We start from the raw sequence: 25,220 nt of genomic DNA on the forward strand, positions 1-25,220 counted from the left end.
GGCTTCCCTTTTAAACCAGTGACAGCCAATCACATTACTGTGGGGTGCCACAAAAGAGAACACCCTCTCCCAATTTCAGTCATGGGGGGAGGGTGGGAAAACCCGTAAGAGGCTGTGGGTGCAGGTATTAGTTCTCTTAAAAAGCGGGAAGAGCCTAGGGTCAGCGTATCCAGGACAAAAGTGTGTCATGAGAATGAAAGACGAGGCTGCTGGGTTAGACCAGCAGCCTGCACAGTCCAGCATCCTTATCTCACAGTGGCCAACCAGATGCCCATGGGAAACTGGAAAGCAGAATTCAAACACAGAGCCCTCTCCCCTTCCTGTGGTTTCCAGCAACTGGTATTCAGAAGCATTCCTGCCTCCAACAGTGGAGGCAGAGCAATTAGGACATGCTGAACTTGTCAACTTTCAAATTCCCCAAATGAGGAGTACTAAAGAGTTGTAATAGGGACTAAACTAACTAAAGACTAAACTAACTAAAGAGTTGTAATAGTGAGTTAAACCACTGTGCCACTTGGGCTTGCCAATTGGAAGGTCGGCGGTTCGAATCCCTGTGACAGGGTGAGCTCCCGTTGTTCGGTCCCAGCTCCTACCCACCAAGCAGTTCAAAAGCACACAGTGCAAGTAAATAATAATAATAATAGTAATAATTTATTTATATCCCACCCTCCCCAGCCAAAGCCAGTACTGCTCCGGCTGGAAGGTAAACGGCGTTTCCGTGTGCTGCTCTGGTTTCGCCAGAAGCGGCTTAGTCATGCTGGCCACATGACCTGGAGAAACTGTCTGCGGAAGCGGACAAATGCCGGCTCCCTCGGCCTTAAAGCGAGATGAGCTTTAAGCCCAGAGTCGTTTGCGACTGGACTTAATTGTCAGGGGTCCCTTTACCTTTACCTTTAAAGAGTTGTAACATGACTTGGGAATTCAGAAGATGGATAAAATTGCATACAAACTGTAATGGGAATTGGGGTTGCTTGTGCGTAAATTCCAAACTGCTCCAAGCTGGTTGTATAGCTGAACCTTTCCCCGGTTTGACAGCCCTAACAGCGCAACTGTCTCAGTCACTGGCAGAATCCGTCAGTGGGCGTTTCCTGAACTTCTTCCAACATAAGAATTCCTTAAGAGCAAGTCTCCGCCTCGCTTCTCTGCGCGGAAGCCTTCTGCGCAGAGTGGGCGTGCCAAGCGGTGGTCCTGCACTCTCCCCACTGATGTCACTGGAAGAGTCTCAGATCCTTCCCTCCGAAGTACTCTCAGCCTCTCCTTTCTTCCTGGTGTCACCTTGGTTTCCTTCCCCAGCGGAAGCTCTCTCTCTCTCCTTGCTAGTTCCCTCTCCGGCATCATTGGGGAGCCTTACCTCTCCACTCGGCTCCGATGGCAGTTCCCTGACACAAACCATTAAAACAATTGCCTAGTACTTGCAATCTATTATTATTATTCAGTATTACCCGACATTTTCAGACGTTAAAATGGAAATTCTTTGGTTTTCCAAAAGCAGTTGATGTAGCTGGTGGGGTCTCCTCCCTGTGACTCACCCAAACCTTCCCCAACCCTTAGAACGCCCTCTATAGATACTATGGACTCAAGCTGCGGGATTCCAGGAGCGCAGAGACAGTCCACCAGTACCTGCACTTAGTCCTGACGTTGCCTCTCGAAGAGGAAGCAGACAGAGAGGTGAGTGAATGTGTGGGATGTCAGGGGGGAGGAGAGCCAGCGGGACTGGGACTGTGCTCACACGGAGACTCTCCACCTCCAGCCGTGTCCTGGAAGAGCCTCCTCCTTCTGAAACCTCCTGCTTCAAGCGCCTCCCCAGGCTGCTCCCCAGTGTCCCACCACCACAAACCAGGGTCCCCCACTCTTATTCATCCAGCCAGTCCCTGACATTACCCCACAGACCCCACCAGCCCTCTGTCCTGATTTCCGGATTGGTCTCTGCTCGTGACCTTCCTTCCTCCAAGGATTTTGTGCCTACCCAGTCACCCCCTCAAAGCCCCTTACAGGAGGAACCGCTTTTCAGCATTCAGATATCTGGGCAGATTTGTTTAGTTTTGGGTTAGATCAGAGCAGCCAACAAGTGGCCCTCAATGCCTTTCTTGGCAGCCCTCAGCAACCTTGGAGGCACCCCTACACACCTGTAGACCTTGCACCGCCTTCCCAAAGCTGGGTAAGGAGGTGCTGGGCTTGGGGAAGGAGGCAGGTGTGATATGTCAGGGTCCTAGAGTACTCAGTTAGCTCTTTGCCACCTTTGGCAAGAAGGTGGGAAGGTGCTAGGTCCCACCAGAGCCTCGTGCCTCCTTCCCAAAACCCAGCGCCTCACCTGCCTACCTTTGGGAAGGCAGCATGCGGGCCGGGGCGTGTGTGTCAAATTTTGGCCTTGCTCCCCTCTCCCACACGACAAGTCAGTGTGTGGTCCACAGGTTCTGTGCTGAACTACTCTTGTGGCCCACTTGGTATGAGAAATTGGAGCACCCTGGCCTGGTTTAGATGGTGCATATTCCTGCTCTGGCGCCTTTGGGGGAGGGGTGGGTTACAAATACTTCCAGGTAATAAATGATGCATTTTAATGTGGTTGGGTGTTTAAGGAAGCCAAGAACTGTATACAAGATTTGCAAATGTCAGAATGCAAGGCATCCTTGCGTTGCAAGCTGCACATGAGTCTGGGAGGTGTCGTCTGGTCAGTTCACATCAGAATCCACAGACATATCGTTCTTCAAACCACCCCTATTATTATCCGGGATGAAAGGATCTGTTCAAATTGGTTCTCTAAGTGTCTCATTTCTCCATTCTTAAATTTGGTTCCCCACATTTTGCAGCAATCTGCTTACAGAATCACATTTATCCTCCATCCCTCATGATCAGCTTAGCTTAATGGTTGCCATCAATTTCATTTTAATTGATTTTAATTAATTTTTATAATGAAATGTTTTTAGAATGTTGTACTATTTTATTGTTGTTAGCTGCCCTAAGCCCGGCTTTGGCTGGGGAGGGCGGGCTATAAATAAAATTTATTATTATTTTTATTATCACTAATTGCAATCAAGAAAACGATATGTTTGACATGCCTCATTCTCCCTAGGGAATTTCTGAGGCTATCGGTGTGGCTTCAAGCACCCATATTTCCCAGGCGCTGATGGCAGTGCGGGATTTTGGCCGCGCAGCCATTGCAAGGATGACTGAGACGTCTGAGGTAAGGGTGTGAAGTGAGGAAGGAGCGCAGCAAGAGTGTAGGTCAGCCATCCCCAGCCTGGTGCCCCTTCCCCATCCGTGTGTTTTGAATTGGAACTCCCATCAACCCCTGACAGCATGGCCAATGGTTAGACAAAGGTCCTGGCAAATTGGATCCTTAGCGGCTATTTACATCCACACCAAAGCACATGAAGCAGCCTCTGGGTTCCTCTGATCTAGTAAAACAGAGCTGTGTTGGAAAAGAACGAATCCTGCCCCATTTCCAAATATGCTCTTTTTCAAGGGATGGGATCCTTACCATTTCAAAAAGGCAATTGGATCTGCTCATCCTCTCAGTATGGAAGCCAGACAGCTTCCTCTGTGGGTATGTGTCAGTCATCCTTCTGAAGTGGGCTCCAGCAGTCCTGTCTCTGTGGCTCCAGATCCTAGATCTGATCTGATCCCGTGGCTCAGTCAGTCAGTCAAACCGATTCGTTAGAAACCATTGGTCATCCCCCAAAGTACACTGACCCCTGTTTTTAGGTTGGTTGTCAGATGGTTGGTTGGCATTTCTTCAATAGTGGAAGCTAATGGGGGACCCCCAAGGGTCATCTAGTCCAACCCCCTCCGATGCAGGAACCTCAGCTCAAGCATCCCTGAGAGATGGCCATCCAACCTCCAACGAAGGAGAGTCCACAACCTCCCAAGGGAGAGTGTTCTGCTGTCAGAAAGCTTTGAATGAAGAACCTCTTAGAGTTTGGAAGAGGGGACACCTCTCCAACTGAGGGGAGGGAGCAGAACCCAAGAGAGAAGGCAGGCGGCAGGCTGGGAGAGGCAGAGAGAAAGAGGGGAGAGGTTTCAGCTGCATCCCGGGGCAGGGCAGCTGCCCAAGTTGCTCTCGTGCAAGGGTTCTTCTGCTTACGGGAGTGCCTGCTGGCCCCATTCAACTATGTTCTAGAGTAGACCCATTGAATTTAATGAAGATGACTAAGTTAGGCTCATTCATTTCGACAGGTCTACTTGAAGCAAAGCATAGTTGAGTGTCACTCTCTGTGTTCACCTCCATGTATTTGTCAATTAAGCGAATTATTACAAAGGCATACTAACTGCGTGCGGATCTAACAGTTCCATAACCTGAGGGGGCCTTGGGGTCATGTGCCCCCGACTCTCCAATTCTCCATCCCAACTGGAAGGAGATCAGAACCTTTTCCTTCCACTTTCAGTTAACTTCCCTCAAGCTTCTGGTATCCGTTTTGCAACTGTGCTAGAGGAGAAGGGAGCAGGAGCCAATGAGTCCAAGGCTCATTCACACAATAATAAACCATAGTTTATCACAGAGGTAACCAAAATGGGGCCCTTCAGATGCTACAGACTGCAACTCCCATCCCTCCTGACCACTGGCCATGCTGGCTGAGGCTGATGTGAGCTAGAGGCCAACCTATGTTGATGCCCTCTGGTTTATTGTTACATCTGAACGCAGCCCTGAACTCTCTTGTGCTCTGCCATCCAAGAGAAATGAAACCCAGGAGTGTGGTACCCCTGGATTTTTGCTCTGAGTTGGGAAATGACCAAGGAAATTTCCCAACCCTCACTATGGAGAAGATGAGCAGATCCACCCGGTTCATTTTAATTTTAAAAAAGCAGCTCCCATGGAAAAGAGCACCAGTGGTCAGTCTACCCTACACTGTCCTGCACTTTCTCCCTGGTTGACTGACCGAACCCAAAGAGAACACCTTCATGGTTCCTCGTCATCCTGGGGAAAAAGTGACCAGTGGGGTGTCACAGGGTTCTGTCCTGGACCCGTTGTTGTTCCACGTTTTTTTAAAATAAATGACTTGGATGAAGGAATTGAGGGGATGCTCATCAAATTTGCAGATGACACCAAACTGGGAAGGGTAGCCAATGCCACAGAAGACAGAATCGGAATTCAAGATAACCTTAACAGATTGGAGAACTGGGCCCAAACTAACAAAATGAAATTCAATAGAGTCAAATGTTAGGCTCTACATTTAGGCAGGAAGAATCTGATGCACATATATAGGGTGGGTGAGCCCTGGCCTGCCAGCAGTTTGAGTTTCCTGGAGGAAAAAAAAATACAAAATTTGTAAGTCTGCACAACAACTTGTTGTTGTTGCTTAGTCGTTTAGTCGTGTCCGTCTCTTCGTGACCCCCTGGACCAGAGCACGCCAGGCACTCCTGTCTTCCACTGCCTCCCGCAGCTTGGTCAAACTCATGCTGGTAGCTTAGAGAGCTTGTCCCCTTCTCCTTGTGCCCTCCACCTTTCGCACAACAACTTACTGACTACTAATATTTTCCCAGCTGCTAAAAGGTCCCAACTAAACGGTGATTTGTCTCCAATTGCACTTAAGGTTCCCAAACTCACTTTCCCCATCCTTTCCCTCCAGAATACTAGCAAGACGAATGCTAGTATCACCGTCATCCTTTGCTGCGGGCAAATGGCATTCGGGGCACAGCAGGATGAGCTCCCCTTTTATATAGACCTTATCACAGAGGAGCTCCTCTTCCAATTCCAGAACAGCAGGAAGGTATGGCTCTGATTATCACATGGACTCATGTTGTTTGTTCTCTCAGCTATACCATACTTTTCCGTGTATAAGACGAGGTGCTTTTTATTATTATTAAAAAATTATGTTTAAAAATGAGGGTCATCTTATACACAGATAGTGCATAGGGGGGACGTGGGATTGGTTGCCGCTGCAAGCCGGAGATAGTCAGCGGCTATTGTGCACGTTATTGGTGGCTGCGGCAGGGGTGGTGTTGACTGGCTGTCGCTGCGGAAATTGGGAAGGTGATTGGCGGTTTCTGCCGGTGAGGGACAGACAATAGGTGGGTTTTGCGACGTGTGTGAGTGGCAGCATAGGTCCAGCGGGTGAGCAATTGGGAAGGTGATTGGCGGTTTCTGCCGGTGAGGGACAGACAATAGGTGGGTTTTGCGACGTGTGTGAGTGGCAGCATAGGTCCAGCGGGTGAGCAATTTTTGGAATCCCCTCCCCCAAATAGCTGAACAACTGTGGGTAATCCTCCCCCCCCCCCAAAGCTCAGCAACTCTGGGCAATCCTTCCCCCATTTTCTTAATTTGGAGTCCCCCAAAATAGGGGGTGTCTTATACACGAAAAAATACAGTATATCCTGCCTTTCTCCTGTCATACGACTTTATTTCCCCCGTGGTCACCATCCAGGCAGTGAGCAGACCTCCTGAGCTCCGTCAAGGTCCTTGCACCACATGCCTTCAGACTGTGCCCTAGGGCAGGGTCTCTGGCTTCATCCACCGAAGGGTTGTAGACTGGGGTGTATACTGACTCCACCCTTAGGACCAGATGGGGCATTACAGTGGTACCTTGGTTCTCAAACTTAATCCATTCTGAAACCAAAGCGTTCCAAACCAAGGCACGCTTTCCCATAGAAAGTAATGCAAAATGGATTAATTATTTCCAGACTTTTTTAAAAGAAACCCTAAAACAGCAATTTACCATGAATTTAACTATCTAACAAGACCATTTCTGGGTTAGGGTTAATTTTTGGATTGGGTTAGTGTTAGGGTAAGGATTAGAATTAGGGTTAGGGTCAGTGTGGCTTTATGTTTCCTTGTGATTTTGATTCAAACTCAATTTTATAAAATCCCTTCTCCTTTCAGAACGAGGCTTTGAAGAAGAGCTTTATGAAGGCAGCAACTCTAACAACCAAGGCGCTTGTGCAATCGAATGTGGGATATGTCACCTTCCCCCACAAAGACGAGCTCACCTTCTGCATCATAGTGAGTAAAAAGAAAAAGAAAAAAAGAGGGGGAATCTCCTGGGGTTTATTTTCAGAGCATTTTTTCTTAAAAATAGCTGTGTAGGTCTAGCTCTGGGTTGCATGTTCTGACCATCTGGCCCCAAACCATTTCTGGGTGGTCACGTTCTGCTCCAGCTCAAGTTTCCAAACCCTCTTGAAAGGCAGCCCTACATTGTGGCAACCTCAGCAGGATGTCACCAGCGCCTAAGTAAAAGAGGCTAGGTTCTCCCAGGAGGAGAGGGTTGTCGATGGCTCCCAGCCATGATTGCTATGTTCTACCTCCACAAAGGAAGGAGGCAATGTTTCTGAATATAGTTGCTGGAAGCCACAGGTGGGGAGAGGACTCTTGGGCTCATGGTCTGCTCCCTGGTTTCTCACAGACGTCTGGTTGGCCACTGTGAGAATGCTGTGAGGATGCTGGACTAGATGGGCCCTTGGCCTGGTCCAGAAGGCTGATCTTATGCTGTTCTTATGCGGTAGAGCTCTGCCCAGGAGAAAAAGGGAATCATAGAATCATAGAGTTGGAAGAGACCACAAGGGCCATCGAGTCCAACCCCCTGCCAAGCAGGAAACACCATCAGAGCACTCCTGACATATGGTTGTCAAGCCTCTGCTTAAAGACCTCCAAAGAAGGAGACTCCACCACACTCCTTGGCAGCAAATTCCACTGTCAAACAGCTCTTACTGTCAGGAAGTTCTTCCTAATGTTTAGGTGGAATCTTCTTTCTTGTAGTTTGGATCCATTGCTCCGTGTCCGCTTCTCTGGAGCATCAGAAAGCAACCTTTCTCCCTCCTCTATGTGACATCCTTTTATATATTTGAACATGGCTATCATATCACCCCTTAACCTCCTCTTCTCCAGGCTAAACATGCCCAGCTCCCTTAGCCGTTCCTCATAAGGCATCGTTTCCAGGCCTTTGACCATTTTGGTTGCCCTCCTCTGGACACGTTCCAGTTTGTCAGTGTCCTTCTTATTCCCAGATCCAGGAAGCCCACTCTTCTCCTCTAGGAGGACCCACTTGCCAATTGCAAAGAAGTTGTCAAGTGGGCTGGATAGAGAGCACAACTGAGGGCTTGGTGTGGTGGTTGCAGGGATGGCGCCTCCAGTTCCCTGACATGCTGTGTGCTTCCCCACCACAGGAGGTTATCAAAGAGGAGCCGATGGGATCACTCACCATATTACACCAAGCGATGGAAGCTATCATTCGCATGACGTAAGTACGGCCAGACACAGTACATATTTCTTCACCAGGTTTATGGACTGCTGGGTGCTGATCCTTTCCTCTCCCCTTCTTTCTCTTTTCAGTGCCTTGAGACCACGCATGGACCCCCTGCTCCGGTCACAGCTGCTACAGAAAACCATAAGGAAGGTCTTCCAATTGCCATCATTGCAGGTTACGAAGGTCAAAGCCGGGAGCTCTGTGCCAGCAACACAGAGCCAGGTGACTGGACCTTCTGCTTCTGGAGGAAAATGGGGTTGCCAGGTTAAAGGATTTGAGGGCAAAGAGTCTGAGCCGTGTAAGCTGCAAAGAATGCTGCCCGAGACATTTGACCCATCACAATGATGTAACAGCCAGAGACTTGGGGTGTATATTTTTGATTTTAATCATGTTTCCATATTTATTGCATTTCACCTTTGGCTAAAATGCATCCACAAATGATTCCTGCATGCCTGCATTTTGTGACTCTCATGCCTCCCTCCTACGTTGCATTTAATTTTATTTGTTTGCTTGTTTGTTTATATGCTGCCCATCTGACTGGGTTACTCTAGCCACTCTGGGCGGCTTCCAACAAATTAAAACACAGCCAGACATCAAATATTTAAAACTTCCCTATGCAGGGCTGCCTTCAGATGTCTTCAGACGGAAGTATAATGATGTATTTCTCTGACATCAGATAGGAGGGTGTTCCACGGGGTGGGCCCCACCACCAAGAAGGCCCTCTGCCTTGGAACACTCCAAGGAAGTTGAGCCCAGTGTGGAGTCCTGTATCTTTATATCGCATGACCTGTAACCTTACATATATCAAGAAACGTTTGCTGTTTATGACTCTTTGTGTGCCTTGCTTGAACCCCTGCATAAGCTTTGTTACGAATTTGGACTAGAAGGCTCCAGAGCATGTGGGATTTCCATGGGGGTCTTCAGCTTCTAAGTGCTTTTGCTTCACTCCTTCCAGGACTGCTTTCAAGAGACCATCTACATCTGGCTCAACATGCTCACTAGCTTGCTGTCGGAGGCCCCCTCTCTGGAGACGCTGCAGGAGATATTAGTGGTAAGGGAGCCCCTCAAGGTGTCAGAGCAGGGGGAAGCAGCAGCTCCCATGCCGGAGGACAGACCCTCTTGAAATGATTGCACGGGGGGCATCTGCGGCCAACTCGCTGGTTGTGGGTGCTGATGGTCAAGTGGGCCTCTGTTCTGCTAGCAATGCTTGTGCAAGGCACACAAGATATGTCCTCTGCTGATGGCGTATGGGGAAGGGCTGTGGCTTGGGGCAGAGCATCTGTCTTGCATGCCCAAGGTCCCCGGTTCAGTCCTCAGCATCTCCAGGTGGGGCTGGGAAAAGGCTCTCTGCCTGAAAGGCCAAAGGGCCAACTGCCAGTCCTCATTACCTGTGGATCAATGGCTGGGCTTGAAGGATGCTTCCTGCATTCCATTGCTATGGCTGTGGTGAGGTGTATGCTGTATTGTTGTAATTATCACACACACAAACACACAAATGACAGATTGCAGGGCGGTTCACAACATAAAAATACAAAATCAGAACAGAAAATGCATAATAAAACAAAAGCAACCCAAGAGCCAATTAATATCTAATTCTACTAATGCTTTTTTTTTTTTAATGGCTTCTTTTTTCTGTGTCTTTCGTTGTTCTTGTTTTGTTTGTAAGCTGCCTCGAGTCCCTGTCTGGGAAAAAGGTGGGGTAATATAATAATAATAATAATAATAATAATAATAATAATAATAATAATAATAATAATAATAAAACAAATTGCAGCAAACTTTCTCCTTTACAAAACAACCCCTTTCTGCAATTTGTCCCCTCTATGAAGCTTTGTGAATTTGCAAACCTGGATTAAGGGTTGTCCTTCCATGTGATGACGATGATTTCTCTCTCGCAGCACACAAATGGCTGGATTGACTCCACAAAAATCAGTGAGAGGCAAAGAGCAGTCAAGACCACCAACGTACTCATGAAATATGTCTCCGAGCATTTGGACTTTGATGTGAGTGACCAAGGCTTAACGATGCAATTTCAAATCGTATTGTGTTGGAAAGTTCACGTGTGAACTAGATGAAAGCTGTATGGCATGGCCATCCCAGGGGAAGGTGCCAGCCAGTGCTATTTTTCTAGAAAAAGAGGTGCCAGGACTCACCATGAACTCACCTCCCTCATTCTCTTATAATGGCAATAGCGCCCACCTGAGAGGTGCCAGTGTTAGCTATTTGCAGTATAGTAGCACTGCAGAGGGGGGACGCAGGTGGCGCTGTGGGTTAAAGCCTCAGCGCCTAGGACTTGCCGATCGAAAGGTTGGCGGTTCGAATCCCTGCGGCGGGGTGCGCTCCCGCTGCTCAGTCCCAGCGCCTGCCAACCTAGCAGTTCGAAAGCACCTCCGGGTGCAAGTAGATAAATAGGGACCGCTTACCAGCAGGAAGGTAAACGGCGTTTCCGTGTGCAGCTCTGGCTCGCCAGAGCAGCGATGTCACGCTGGCCACGTGACCCGGAAGTGTCTCCGGACAGCGCTGGCCCCTGGCCTCTTAAGTGAGATGGGCACACAACCCCAGAGTCTGTCAAGACTGGCCCGTACGGGCAGGGGTACCTTTACCTTTACCTTTTAGCACTGCAGAGAGCTTGCTGGGGAGACCATGCATTAAAAAGGGACTCAGAAATAACTAAACAAGGTTGTAATAACAAACGCAAAAACTCCTTATACACTAAATACACCAACAACAAACCAGACCCAACCACCAACCCATCCCCCAGGGTAATGGGAGAGCTAGGTGCTGCTCCTTATATACTACACCCAAATGCTGACACAGCTTAATCAATACAACTCAGCACCTACTGTGTTTCACAGCTGTAAAGCTGGGTCTCGTTATTTTGCTCTGGCCCTTGCTCTGGCCCCTTAAAGACATACAAAACTGGTGGAACAATAATGAACCTTTACATTTAAAGAAATCATTCAACATTTCCCCTGCGGTTCATCATTGTGGAACAAAAACATAAAGCATATTTTGTACATGTCTTTCATGAGTAACCTTTGGAAGTGCTTTTGTAAAAATGTCTGCAATTTGATTGTCACCTGGAACATATTGAAATACAATCATTTCGTCAGCAATTAGTTTCTTTACAAACTGTAAACGTAACCTTAAGACTCTAGTGCGCTGCGTATTGGTCTCTGAACACAGGATAGCGAGTCCGCTCTGGGAATCAAGGTAAACTCTTACTGGTAGTGTTACTTTCATCTGTAGGTCTGCAAATACTTGCAGATACCATTCCACATCACGAGTGGCCTGAACGCATGCAAATAATTCACTCTCTGTTGTGGAGAGACAAATGGACAACCGTTATAACAAAACACCATACCAGACACATCCCTGCAATTATTTTGTTCCACTACATGAGATGCATCACAGAAAATTTCAAAACCTTTGTCAATACATGATGTAAACTGCAACCTATAATGTTTTGGTATGTTTAAGGTACATTACCACTCTCTTAAGAGCAGAGAAACATTACGTAGTGGGCTTTTCCACAAATTTTGCCAGAAAGTGAAAGGCATAAGTTATATCTGGTCTTGAGATTCTTTGAATGAAATTTAGCTTGCCTATAGCAGAACGATGCAAAGTTTTGTTAGGAAATGGCTTATCTTCACATGTAAAGGTGAAACCACACACCATAGGCGTTTCCTTCCCATTTGCATTTTCTTAAACCCATTTTGAATCAATAAGTCTCATATCTGGGGTTTGTGGTACAAGAGACCAGGTGTTATGCTCTTTTAAAGAAGCTATCTCAGAGTTCATAGCTTTATACCAATTTACAGCTTGGTGCTTAGGTAAATTCTGAACATCATTGTAGCTTTTTGGCTCAAAAACCGCCTTATTGGCATACACAGTATTTAAATGTTCATCTGCAAAACGTTGTGGCTTCTGTCTTTTTCTATCTGAATGTCTCAGTCAGGAAGGAGAGTCAGACTCCTCAGACTTAATGGGACTAATTGAACTACTAGTTTCAGGTTGTAAATCATCATTGTCAGACTGAAGAGGTGCCTGAGGCTAAGCTCACAGTCAGAAAACTCAAGAGAATCTAACCTCCCCTCGGGTGCCTGTGACTTTAAATCATCAAACAAATCATCAGATTCAACAGGCTTTTTGTCTTGTTCCATTAATTCAGAAGCACCATTTCCTGCTGCTGCTGCTGCTTCCTCTTCTTCCTCAGTGTCATTTATACCGTTAGTATCTTGGAAAACAGCAACGCCATTCCAATTTACAGTTTGTATCATGCTTCTGGTAATATGAAATTTGCCAGTTGCTGGTATGTAAATTCTGTACGCCCCCTGCTGGTAGCCCATTAATTTTCCCTGAACACTACACTCACCCAATTTCTGCTTAGCGGGATAATGCATAATTATATCTGAATCCCAAATGCGTAGGTATTTCAGATTAGGGCGTTTTTAATACAGCTTCTCATAGGGGGTTGTTAGGATATTTCCATTCCACCTTAAACAGGGAGTAGGCTGTTGTTTGAATCACAGTCTGCGTACTTCCGACTCACAGGAAGTTTATGTTTTGTACATAGCTTTTGTTTCTCTCTCTGTGCCTGAACACGTAGGCAAGCAGTCATGTTTTTTCTTTGTTCTGACCAACGCTGAATAAAGTTGTAAATAATGCTCTCCTGAGTGCATCTTTCGTTGTGCGAACTCTGCAAAGGGCGTGCACAAGTCCTTGGAATGTGGAAAGCTGTTTCTGAGGCTTGTGTCGCTAATTGACTGATACTGCGTTCCTACGGGAGGTTGATGGATCGTCCGAAGTCGACGTGGGGGCATGATGGCCTTTGTCTCCCTGGCAGTATCCCAACAGGGGTGACATCTAAACCAGAATGATAACTGTGATTTCTAACGTAACAAAAGGCATCGAGTGCTTCAGCCCAAAAGACTTTGGGCAGATTAGCATTGTGCAGATAAGTTTTAACCCCTGCCTGCAGGTCACGCTGCACAACTTCAACAAGCCCATTTTGCCAGGGACTTCGGGGGCAAGATAACTCATGAGTAGTCCCCTGCGCTTCCAGGAATTTCTCAAAATCCTCAGAAACAAATTCCCCGCCCCGGTCAGTAAACAGGTTCTTAATTGGTTTGTTAAAATGCGTTTTTACCCAGTTGCAAAAAGCTCTGTACTTCTCAAATGCTTGGGACTTCTCAGCTATTGCATAAGTCCAACAATATCTACTATACTGGTCTATCAGGGTAAGCCAGTACTTAGAACCGCCTAATGATGGTGGGAGTGGCCCAACTAAATCACAATGTACACGTTCAAATGGCTCAGTTACTTTCCTATCTGAGCACCTACCCTTGAGTGCAACCTTAATGTTATTCTTGCAACAGGATAGACATTGCATAAAGAATTTACATGGTTTTAAGTTTAGGCCATTAACAATATTCTTTGTCTTAATTACATCAGCAAAATTCAGATGTCCCAGAATTCTGTGTGCTTCATGGGCACACCCGGAATGTGGCCTTACATTCCTCAACCCCTGGCTTGACTGTGCTGCTCTGCAATTTATAGGCAATTGGGAGTAGGTGCGAAAATACAGTCTATATAAACCATCAGAGTCCCGGGCATACAATAGACATTTATTCCCATCGAAAAACTCACACATTGACTTTAAGCAACGCACAGTTATGCCTTGACGAGCAAAACATCTTACTGACAATAAATTGTCCACTGACGGGCAGTAAATGCAGTTCGCTATCGTAATGTTTAAAGAGTCAAGTTTAATAGTACCCCTGCCAAGCGACTGCAAGACTTGTGAATTGGCTAAATGTACATTACCAATTTCCTCTTCAAAAGAAATAAACAAGCTTCAATCGTTGCAAATGTGCTGAGATGCTCCTGAGTCCACAATAAAAGACTTCCACTTGGCACCTTTAATTCTTTTAAGATCTGTAGTCCGAGCATGAAAAGCTCGTGGATCGTTTCTGTCTTTACGGTACGATGTCGGCTGCTGGGCTGACGACCGTGACTTGGGAGTACTTTGCTTTCTTTTGGATCTGCAGTCCTTTGCAAAATGTCCCTGCTTATTGAAGAACCAATAACGCTTTGCAGCTTTAAATGCAGTCGTATCACCACAAGTTTGCATATGGCATTCCTCATTGTTTCTGGAAATAGGAGTAGTTATGGCACAAGCCTCCCTTCTATCCAAATCGCCCATTAATCTTGCCGTTACCCCTTCCACAGTTAATTGTGCTGGTGGAACGGCAGATATCTGGCTAGCTACACCATCAAAGTCCTCATTAAGGGAACAAAGAATGATAAAAACATACTGAATATCAGGTATCTCCATGTCCCTTTGAATTAATTTGCACCGTATTGCCTCCAGACGTCTCAAGTGTGCTGCCAAATCACCACCAGGCTACAACTTGGTCTGGTACAGCTGCTTGAAAAACGTCAATGCGGACGCTGACTCTTTTCTAATATGCACTGCTGCAAGACTGTCCCACATTTCTTTGGCAGTTTTCTTATTTCTTATATAGACTACTTGCTGGTCGCTGACTGCCAAATTAATTATTGCCCTGGCTTTCGCATCTCCTTTTGACCAAGCATTAGTTACAGGGTCAGGAGGGTCATCAGTTACATAGGTCCATACTTCTCTAGAGGTCAAAAGCGCCTCCACCCGAAAAGACCATAAACTATAGTTCTCATCTGTTAGCTGTGGGAACACCAGAGCCTTCTCAGCTTCTGGAACCCGGTCAACCATTCTGGAACTCTTCCAGACCCACAGAAACTACACTAACAGGAGAAGGAGTTTTCAAACCTTTCTCAGAGTCCAAAAATATGCAGTCATCCACTCAGCAGCTGGGCCCATAACCAAAGATGTTACCTATTTGCAGTATAGTAGCACTGCAGAGAGCTTGCTGGGGAGACCATGCATTAAAAAGGGACTCAAAAATGACTTAAACAAGGTTTTAATAACAAAAACAAAAACACTAAATACATCAACAAACCAGACCCAACCACCAACCCATTCCCCAGGGTAATGGGAGAGCTAGGTGCTGCTCCTTATATACTACACCCAAATGCTGACACAGCCATTCAACATTCAACCATTCAACATTCAACCATTCAACAGCCAGAACTGAGTTCCAGTGAGTTCTGGCTGGGGGAAAAGCCCTGGGGCAAGCCTAGGGTGGGCCACCTAAGCACAGCTCTCTTGCCCTGCGCCCCTCTGTCACCTTTGCCGACTGAAAGCATGCCAGACGGTTTTCTCTTGCTGGGCTCTGTGGGACGAGGGCTGACTGTGCATCTCTCTCTCTCCACCTCCTAGGTATCCCAGGATTTCCCCCTTCTTGGACAGCTGGTGGCGCTCTTGTCCCTTCACCTCGCAGACAACGTGAAGGAGATTGGCCTGCAGTCAGCGGAGGCCTTGTACCATCTCCATTACATCATGATAGCCAAAATGGGTGAGGGCGATGCTGGGAAATGGCTTGTTTCTTGTGAGCCGCAGGGTGGGAGATCTGTAGCCCTCCAGAGGCTGCTCCAACTCCCATCATCCCTGAGTGTTGCCCATGCTGGCTGCTGCTGGTGTTGATCAGGGAGTTCAGGAGGGCCAGAATTCGTGCCAGCACTGGCCTAACGCCAACACCCTGTTGGCCAGAGACGAGAGGGCAGTCTTGGGGGAGGGATTCACTGCTGAAGAACATCAGAAAAGCCTTCTGGACCTGACTAGTGGCCCAGCCCAGTCCAGCATCCTGTTCCCACAGGGGTTGACCAGATGCCTGTGGGAATCCAGCAAGCAGAATTCAAGCTCTTTCTACTCCTGTACTTTGCTGCCTCTGACCATGGAGGCAGAGCATAGCCATACTGGCTAATAGCCATGGGTAGCCTTCTCTTCCATGAATTTGCCTCATCTTCTTTGAAAGCCATCTTGGTCCGTGGCCATCAGTGCCTCCTGTGGCAGGGAGTTCCAGAGTTTAGCTGTGCACTGCAAGAAGAAGGACCATCCTGAAACTTCAGTTTCATTGGAGGTCCAGTTGTTCTCATGTTCTGACGGTGAGAGAGAAAGCTTTCTCTCTCCACTTTCTCCATGCCATACATTGTGTCTCCTCTTCCTCGCCGTTTTTCTAAACGGACCCCCCCCAAATGCTGCAACCAGCTCCACAAGCACCCCAGTCCTTTTGGTTGCCCCCTTCTGAACCTTTTTCCCAGTTCTGAATTATAATTTTTGAGGTGAAATCGATAATTGTTTTTGTTGGTCCCAGTGGGAAAACTGGAGGTTTTGAGCAGGGAGCACTAATGCTGGGTTCTTTTGCATGCATATTCCAAAACCCGACCCTGCTTAGGTAAGGAACTGGAGAAGAGGAGGAATAAAAATAAGAAAGGCAACATGGTCAGGTGGGTCCGAGAAGACTTCTTCATCCCTGGGCCCTCCCTCTTCCACTACAACATCGCAAAAGTGGCCAAGGTAGGGGTGGCTTTTTGTACTCTTTATTGCTAAGACCGCAGCCACTCCCAGTTAGCAAAGATTTACTCACTTGGGCCAATAGGGCCCTGCCCCACCAACTTCAGCCTGCCCTCAGGCAGCCCATGCCTTCTAGGAATGAGGGAGAGATTCAGAGCAGTTCACACTGCAAGCCAAAGCTATCAAATCGAGGCTTTCAGAAACAATAGGAGAACTGAAAAACACAACCCGCCTTTGAAATTCACATGTCCTTGAATTTTGCAATGCCAAACAGTGTGTAAAAAAATCCATGCGTGAGCTATTAGTGTAAATAACATTCAGAAATGCATTGTATTAGAATAAATTGCTCAAAGACAAGTGCCCGGTAGCCTAAACTGCATGCAGAATTCTACTTATTGAAATTCTACCAGGTGCTGGTTCAGACCTGGTTCAGATCCCCACTCAGCCCTGAAACTCACGAGTCAGTCACAGTCTCTCAGTCTAACCTACCTCATGAGACTAAAATGGGGAGGAGAGAGAACCATGTATTGCCCAACCTTGGGCTCCTCAGGGTGGAAAAAGAATAGGAAAAGTTGACTCATTCGATACATCTTTCACAAGGCACTGCCAAGCCAATGAACTATGCCAACATTGTGGTGGGTGTTTTTGTTGTATATTAAGAACTAAACACACAGCCAGCAGGTTCCCACCCAGTCTGTTTGGCATTGGTTATATAACGGATAGCCACTATTATTCACCCTCTCTGTTCCTGCGAGAATTTTTTTTAAATTTTCTAGTCTGATTTTAGATTGAACCTCTTCATGTCCCAATGTCATAACCAATTTAAGATGTGGATCGAAAATAGCAAGGCGTCACCTGACTTTTAGTTTTGTTTGTTGTAAAATCTTTCAGCTACTTAAATAAACACATAAATAGAATCACTGAATTGTAGAGTTGGAAGGGACGCGGGGGTCACTTAGTTCAACCCTCTCAAGGCAGAGTGGAGATGTCTTTCACTTGGTTTGTGAAGGCACCCTTGGACTACTGAAACGTGGTCAGAGTGTGGAGCAGAAGAAAACTCCCGCTTCTCTCTTCTTTGTGCCAGGCTTTTGGGGAGCACCTCAAGCCCAGCCAGATCAACGAAATCGTGTTGAAGGCGATTGACAACCTGACAGTGGAAGACAGAGCCGTCTCTCAGGCTGCAGGAAAGCTCCTGAGGTCCTTCCTTGAGGAATGCGGGATGGAAATGGAGGATGTAAGGCTCAAAACGGAGGCAGGGGGAGCAGGTTTCCTCTAAATTAAACATTCTCTTCGGACTTAGAATTAGCTTGTTTCTGGGAAGTAAGAAGGCATTGTGTGGGAAGTAAGAAGAGCCAGTGTGGTGTAGTGGTTAAGAGCGGTAGTCTTGTAATCTGGGGAACCGGGTTCGCATCTCAGCTCCTCCACATGCAGCTGCTGGGTGACCTTGGACTAGTCACACTTCTCTGAAGTCTCTCAGCCTCACTCACCTCACAGAGTGTTTGTTGTGGGGGAGGAAGGGAAAGGAGAATGTTAGCCGCTTTGAGACTCCTTCGGGTAGTGATAAAGCGGGATATCAAATCCAAACTACTCCTACTACTACTACTCTTCTTCTTCTTCTTCTTCTTCTTCTTCTTCTTCTTCTTCTTCTTCTTCAATTTCCATGTCTGTGGCTCGCGCTCTGTTTCCATCCTGCCGCAGTTCGGCTTCCAAAAATCAACCACCCTGTTTTTCATCTCGCTGTCTGCTTTGGCAGTATTTTAATTACATTATTCCACCCTGTTCATTTCAGTGCAAAGGAAACACAATATGGACAACACTGAGGTCAATTAATAAAACTTTGCTATGATCAAAATGATCACCCTCCCAAAACTAACCTACCAGACCCTCACAATCTGGATTCCCCCAACACAACTCCACAGATGGCAGAGAAAACTCCACTCTTTTATCTTCTCACATAAAAAAACCAAAAATAAGCCCCAAATACCTGCACCTCCCCACCTCAGAAGGAGGATGGGGAATCCCCAACATAGAAGCATATTACATTGCCAGCCAAATACTCCATATAATCCCATATATACTAGATGAGACAAAACAATGGGTACACCTAGAGAGGGACATAATTGAAAATACCAACCCCATCCCCACTAATCCCCCTGCCGCACTACCTATTATTCCACCATGCAGCACAAAACCTCCAGATAAAAACCTGGCAAACCAAAGCCTAATAGACTTCTGTAAAAATAACAAATCTTTGTCAACACAAGAAATACAAGACAAACTAGAAGACACCCAAATGCCCTGGTTAACACAACACCAATTACATGCCCTCTTAAACAATCCAACAGTAAAATCAGCAGCAACTAGGCCCCTGACAACCTTTGAAAACCTCTTCCTAACAACAAAGGGAAACGGTAAAGGGATGGTATCCGCAATATACAAAATACTACTCCAAAATCCCACAAACCCCCTAGACGCAATCAAAAAACAATGGGAGAATGACATAGGCTATGAGATTAACCCCACTCAATGGATCAGAATGTGGTCTAACCCCCCCTTTAAATCCATATCAACGAAAAGAACTCACTCTGAAACTCACCTACAGGTGGTACCTAAGACCAAGAAAACTAGCGCTAATACGCCCAGGAACCTCACCAAAATGCTGGAGAGGGTGCACCTCCACAGGCACATACCTCCACATGTGGTGGGAATGCCCCAAAATCCAACTATTCTGGACAACAGCCATACAAGAAATATGTAAAATAACTAAGCAAGTACTAGAGATCACCCCAGAACTAGCCCTGCTAAACAACTTCCAGGACAACAATGCCCACTTACACCACAAAGAACTCATAACCCACCTACTTTCAGCAGCCAGAAACAGCATAACCAGACACTGGAGAGACCTGTCGGGAGTAAGCATGGACCAATGGTACCAAATAGTATGGGAAACAGCCCTACTAGAAAAATTAACCAATAAACTGAAACTGACACGGGGACAAACAGAAGAAGACGCCTTTATCCTGGTATGGCTCCCCTTTATCACAAACACAGCCCAAAAAGACAATGGCAATAATCCACCAACAGCATACAAATCAATATGGCTAACCTAATCCAAAACACCCACCCACCCCACTCTCACACGAAAACAAAGATCACCACAGCCAATCACAAACAAACAACCACACCCTAGGCCAACCCCAACCTCTCTCACCACCAAAGGAACACAAGTGAACAGCAGAGAACCAGCACGAGTAACGCTGACGTCAAACCCTACATACATTAAGCCAAATAGAAACAGGTTCACCACACTTTCTCATCCTGGTCTTCTTTTATCTTCTTCCAGCTGCCTATGGTTGTGAAGGAGATTTACAACCATCTCCACCAGATCCCCGACACCCGCACTAAGGAAGAGACGCTTTCGGCTATTGTCAGCCTAGCCACCAAGCGCCTGCAGCCGGTCGTAGACAGCCTGTTGGACTGCTCGATGGAGCGTGATGAGTAAGTTTTTGTGATGTGAAAATGGGGAGGGGTAGATTTAAGGGGTTTCTTCATTTATATTTATTTATATTGAATTTCGTACTTGCAAAAAATTGTGCTCCGAGTTGTGGTTTCTTTCTTTGCTAATGTATGTGCAATATAAAGAAAATATCAAAGGCCTGACTTTTTTTAAGAAAAGGAAAAAGGAAAAATTCTGTTTTGAAAAAATTGCAGAAGTGCCACAGCGATCTGGAAGGCGTTGGTCACAGATCCGTATTCCAGCGTCAAGCTGCTGAGACCCCTCCTGAAAAGGCTGCAGGATGAAGACCCCAAAGTGGAAGTCACTTCCAGGCGACGCAGCACTTCTCAAATGCCAATGGCGGTACGAAACCACTCAGTTTCTCTCTCCTGGATTGTTTTGAATGGGAGCTGGATGGGGCTGGGGGCTTCTTGCTGGGAGGGGGGTGCATCTTAATAAGTGGTCCATCCTGTGAGCACCTGCTTTGTATGCAGAAGGGCCCCAGCATCTCCATGTCGGGGAGTCCCTCGCCTGAAACCCTGGACAGCCACTGCTAGTCAGTGTAGACAACACTGAGTGAGATGGACCGGGGCTCTGAGTCGTGTCTGAGTCTGAGGTCTTGATCTGACGATGACCTCTGCTGAATGCCATTCTCCTGTCCTTGTCCCTCCAGGCTACCAACGCTCTGTGTCATATCCTGTCGTTCCCTGAGGCTGCAGGTATCCTGAAGAGCAAGTTCCACCACCTGCTGTTTGCACTTAGCACTCGGATCTGTTTTGTCCATGAGGCGAGAAGAAGAGGTTCGAGGGCGACAAGTCTAATCCCAGAGCCCTCTTCGCATCTCGATCCGCTGACGTAAGGGACCTGCTAATGCATTTGGGGGGCCCCTCCCTTCTCTCTCTGACCCATAGCGGTGATGGCTCAGCCCTCCCCCAAGAGATAGGCTTCATTTGGACATGGAGGTTCTGCTTAGGTTAGATAGCTAGGAGACCCAGGCTTCCCCAACCCCTGTGCTCTTCAGTCGCTTTGGACCACAACTCCCACCAGCCCCAGCCAGCACAACTGGACTGAAGATGGGAGTTGTAGTCCAAAACATCTGAAGGACCCTAGGATGGGAGAGGATGTTGGAGACTCTCCCGCACGATGGGCTGATTTGGGTGTGGTGGACTCACGTGTCATGAAACCTTAAGTCTCCATCACAGCCGAAAGGTTGCCGCTTGTGCTGGAAACATGTGGGAGGCTGCAGGCGGTGATGGTTGGGGTTGGACTGCAAGATGTCAAGGACCTAAAACTCCCCAGATGAACCTACCCAGACCTTGCGCTCATCATCGGAAGCCCCTCTTCACGTGCCTCCTCGACACAAGAAGGGGCCTTTTCTGTGGTGGCTCCCCATTAGTGGGTTGCTCTCCCCAGGGAGGCTTGCCTGGTGCCTTTAGATGCCAGGCAAAAATGGTCCTCTTCAATCAGGCCATTGGCTGATTAACCTCCTATGCCCTTTCAACTGTGTTTGTTGGAGGGAGAGGAGTTATTGGTTTGCTTTGGTTCTTGTTTTTATTCTCTATTTTGTACTTTTTAACTTGCATTTTTATGTTGTGAACTGCCCGGAGATCTACGGGTGAAGGGCAGTATACAAATTTTTAAAATATAATATTCTTAATTCCTTCACTTGACTCAGGACCGCTGTGCAGGCCCTGAAACAACTGATTGGGCATGTTGAATACCTTGACGATTTTGAGGTTTTGGGGTTGCAAAGCTGCTGGGATATGCTGTCAAGTCCAGAAAGCTTTTTCAACGGCATTCGTCTTCTGGCAAGGTAAGAAGTTGAAAAGGACAGGCAGGTGAGGCATGAAGAGCAAGGCCTGCTTTCTGGGGAAATGGGGATAAACTTCTTATTTATTTCAGAAAATGTACCATATTGTTCACTCTATAAGACGCAATTTTCCCCTCCTAAAAAGTAAGGGGAAATGTGTGTGCGTCTTATGGAGCGAATGCAGGCGGGAGGCTCTGCTCAGCGTTCAAGTAACCTGGTGGTGGTTGTTGTTGTGCAGGAACGCTGAGCCAGCTTCAGGCTTGTGAATCCTTTGTCTCTTACTCTTATGTTTCAGGACCTTGTTCACCTCCTCGACAGAACAGTACAAGAGGATTGCCCGATTGGCACGGGAATATATGTGCTGTCAAAACAATAAGAAGAGAGCCATCGGCATGGCGTTTTACTTGGAGGTAGGAACTGGAAACAGGGAATGCCTGTTCTAATGTTTCTAATGGTTTCTTTATTCCTCACAATTTAACTGTCAAATGTTCTTTAGCATTTACACATTTTTTATTTAATTGTACAACTTCAGCTGCATTCACTGCTATCATGTCTAATATATATGGACAATATTTTTTTGATAGAAGATGAATGTATACATAATAAAAGATGCACTTACAGTGGCTTTGCTCCAACTTAGGGGATGTCCGACTCCGATACGGACACTTCCGTGACCTAGCGCGCAAGTTACTGCAGGCAGCAATCATACAGGTATTCCGTTAATGGATGGACAAGTCTTCACCTTTGGAAGGCTAAGATTTTTCTTAAAATTACATTTTTATATGTACTATTGGAAACACCTGAAAGCTGGTATAAGTTCATATGTATTTATTTTTGCCTGCTTTAAAGATTGATTTTTGTGTGTCTGCTGGTTTATTATATATCTTTTTTTCTCTTTGTTCCGCTATGTATTGGGGTGGGGAGACTAAATAATAATAATAATAATAATAATAATAATAATAATAATAATAATAATAATCCTTTGCTTGTCCAAATAAGCTTTTTTCATTTATTTATTGAGGCCACTAAGTCTTTGAACTGAAGAGATTTCTCCAGTTTCAAGCCTCATCTCATGCTCTTTATGAGCCAAGTCCAAACCCTCCTACAGTTCAGACCCAGCTTAGGATGTGTTTGGTTCAGCATGATTCCAACCAGCTCATACTCCTTCCTTCCCTTTCCCACCAAAATGTACCTGACTGTGAGAGTAGAGGCGAATTAGATTGGGAGGGCCATGCCCAGCCCTAGAGGTTGGAATGCGGGGTCCAGGCCCACCAGAAACCAGCGGAGAACTCCATAGTTCCAAATGGAAGCACCAGCCTAGCTTCTGCTGCGGCCAGATTGGGATGAGAAGGGGCAGGAGGGGTCATGCATGGCTGGGTGCTTCTTGCTGGAGACCATTGAACTGAAGTGAGCTGCTTTGGGGGCCAACCTGAATCAATCCCAAAATACCAGTAACCCGTTCAAGAGGTGCTTTTTAGAAACTGAGCTCACACTCCAATTGTAAAACCATGACATTATATGCTTATGAAATATGTGATATTTGTTGTCTGATAAGGGGGGGCGGCAGCTCTGTACCTTCCATGGGTCACAACAAGCCTGGGGGTCAAAACAAGGCACCACCTTCTCAGGTGAATATCAGGCTTGAGGACATAAATGTTGCTCGACTTTATCTGGTGTCACTTAGGCTCTGACGGTGAGACCACCTGTGCTGCCGCCGCTGCCTCTTCTGGCAGTCAAAGCCTCGATGACCTGCCCTGCTGCCTCCGCCTCTTGTAGCTGTCAAAGCCTCGATGACAAGTGCTGCTGCCTCTGCCTTTTCTGGCTGTAAAAGCCTTGACGACCTGCGCTGCTCCCGCAGCCCCTTCTGGCTGTCAAAGCCTGGACGATCTGCGCTGCTGCCTCTTCCTTTTCTGGCTTTCATAGCCTTGATGACCTGTGCTGCTGCTACAGCCCCTTCTGGCTGTCAAAGCCTCAATGACCTGTGCTGCTGCCGCTGCCTCTTCTGGCTGTCAAAACCTAAATGACCTGTGCTGCTGCCTCTGCCTTTTCTGGCTGTAAAAGCCTAGACGACCTGGGCTGCTGCCGCAGCCCCTTCTGGCTGTCAAAGCCTAGATGATCTGCGCTGCTGCCTCTTCCTTTTCTGGCTATCAAAGCCTTGATGACCTGTGCTGCTGCCTCCGCCTCTTCTGGCTGTCAAAACCACAATGACCTGTGCTGCTGCTGCTGCCCTATATGGCTGTCAAAGACTCGACGACTTGCGCAGCTGCCTCCGCCTCTTCTGGCTGTCAAAGCCTCGACGACCTGTGCTGCTGCCTCTGCCTCTTAATAATAATAATAATAAATTTTATTTATATCCCGCCCTCCCCAGCCGAAGCTGGGCTCAGGGCGGCTAACAACAGTCAAAATAGTTCAACATTCTAAAAACATTCATTATAAAATTAATTAAAATCAAATTAATGGCAACCATCAAGCAAAATCCTGTGCAGGTTGCCAGAGGAGGGGGTCAGGCTGCGCCCTGACCAAAGGCCTGGTGGAACAGCTCTGTCTTGCAGGCCCTGCGGAAGGATGTCAGGTCCCGCAGAGCCCTAGTCTCTTGTGACAGAGCGTTCCACCAGATTGGAGCCACGGCCGAGAAAGCCCTGGCTCTAGTTGAGGCCAGCCTAACCTCTCTGTGGCCTGGGATCTTTAGGATGTTTTTATTTGCAGACCGTAAATTTCTCTGTGGGACATACCAGAAGAGGCGGTCCCGTAGGTACAAGGGTCCCAGGCCGTATAGGGCTTTAAAGGTTAAAACCAGCACCTTGAACCTGATCCTGTACTCCACCGGGAGCCAGTGCAGCTTGTATAGTACTGGATGAATATGATCTCGCAGTGAAGACCCCATAAGGAGTCTCGCCGTGGCATTCTGCACCCGCTGGAGTTTCTGGGTCAGTCTCAAGGGTAGCCCCACGTAGAGCGAGTTACAATAATCCAGCCTGGAGGTGACCGTCACGTGGATCACAGTGGCTAGGTCAGGGCGAGAGAGATAAGGAGCCAACTGCTTAGCTTGGCGGAGATGAAAAAATGCTGCCTTTGTTATAGCTGTAATCTGCGCCTCCATAGAGAGGGAGGTATCGAAGATTACACCCAAACTCTTAACGGATGATGCTGCCACTAACTGCACCCCCGCAAGAGATGGGAGTTGCCCCCTCAATCCCATATTGCTCCGTCCCAGCCAGAGGACCTCTGTCTTTGAAGGATTTAACTTCAACCGGCTCTTCTGGCTGTCAAAGCCTCCACGACCTGCGC

General features: G+C 47.1%; 1 protein-coding gene across 1 annotated transcript in view; it reads left to right on the forward strand.

The window, feature by feature from the left end:
- The window catches only part of LOC309362395 (maestro heat-like repeat family member 5), a 63,524-nt gene extending 39,876 nt beyond the window's left edge, over positions 1-23,648 (forward strand). The window contains exons 6-23 of the mRNA XM_081931743.1: positions 1,552-1,668; positions 3,071-3,181; positions 5,565-5,705; positions 6,815-6,934; positions 8,095-8,168; positions 8,261-8,396; positions 9,130-9,225; positions 10,073-10,177; positions 15,493-15,628; positions 16,508-16,629; positions 17,711-17,860; positions 19,970-20,124; positions 20,338-20,485; positions 20,796-20,977; positions 21,798-21,935; positions 22,228-22,342; positions 22,573-22,643; positions 22,932-23,648. Coding sequence (XP_081787869.1) covers positions 1,552-1,668; positions 3,071-3,181; positions 5,565-5,705; positions 6,815-6,934; positions 8,095-8,168; positions 8,261-8,396; positions 9,130-9,225; positions 10,073-10,177; positions 15,493-15,628; positions 16,508-16,629; positions 17,711-17,860; positions 19,970-20,124; positions 20,338-20,485; positions 20,796-20,977; positions 21,798-21,935; positions 22,228-22,342; positions 22,573-22,611 — 2,085 coding nt within the window. The 3' untranslated portion in view covers positions 22,612-22,643; positions 22,932-23,648. The remainder of the gene's footprint in view (positions 1-1,551; positions 1,669-3,070; positions 3,182-5,564; positions 5,706-6,814; positions 6,935-8,094; positions 8,169-8,260; positions 8,397-9,129; positions 9,226-10,072; positions 10,178-15,492; positions 15,629-16,507; positions 16,630-17,710; positions 17,861-19,969; positions 20,125-20,337; positions 20,486-20,795; positions 20,978-21,797; positions 21,936-22,227; positions 22,343-22,572; positions 22,644-22,931) is intronic.
- Positions 23,649-25,220: the final 1,572 nt, after the last annotated feature.

This window comes from Podarcis melisellensis (assembly GCF_964234715.1).
Source record: "Podarcis melisellensis genome assembly, contig: HAP1_SCAFFOLD_104, whole genome shotgun sequence".
NCBI classification, from domain to species: Eukaryota; Metazoa; Chordata; class Lepidosauria; order Squamata; family Lacertidae; genus Podarcis; species Podarcis melisellensis.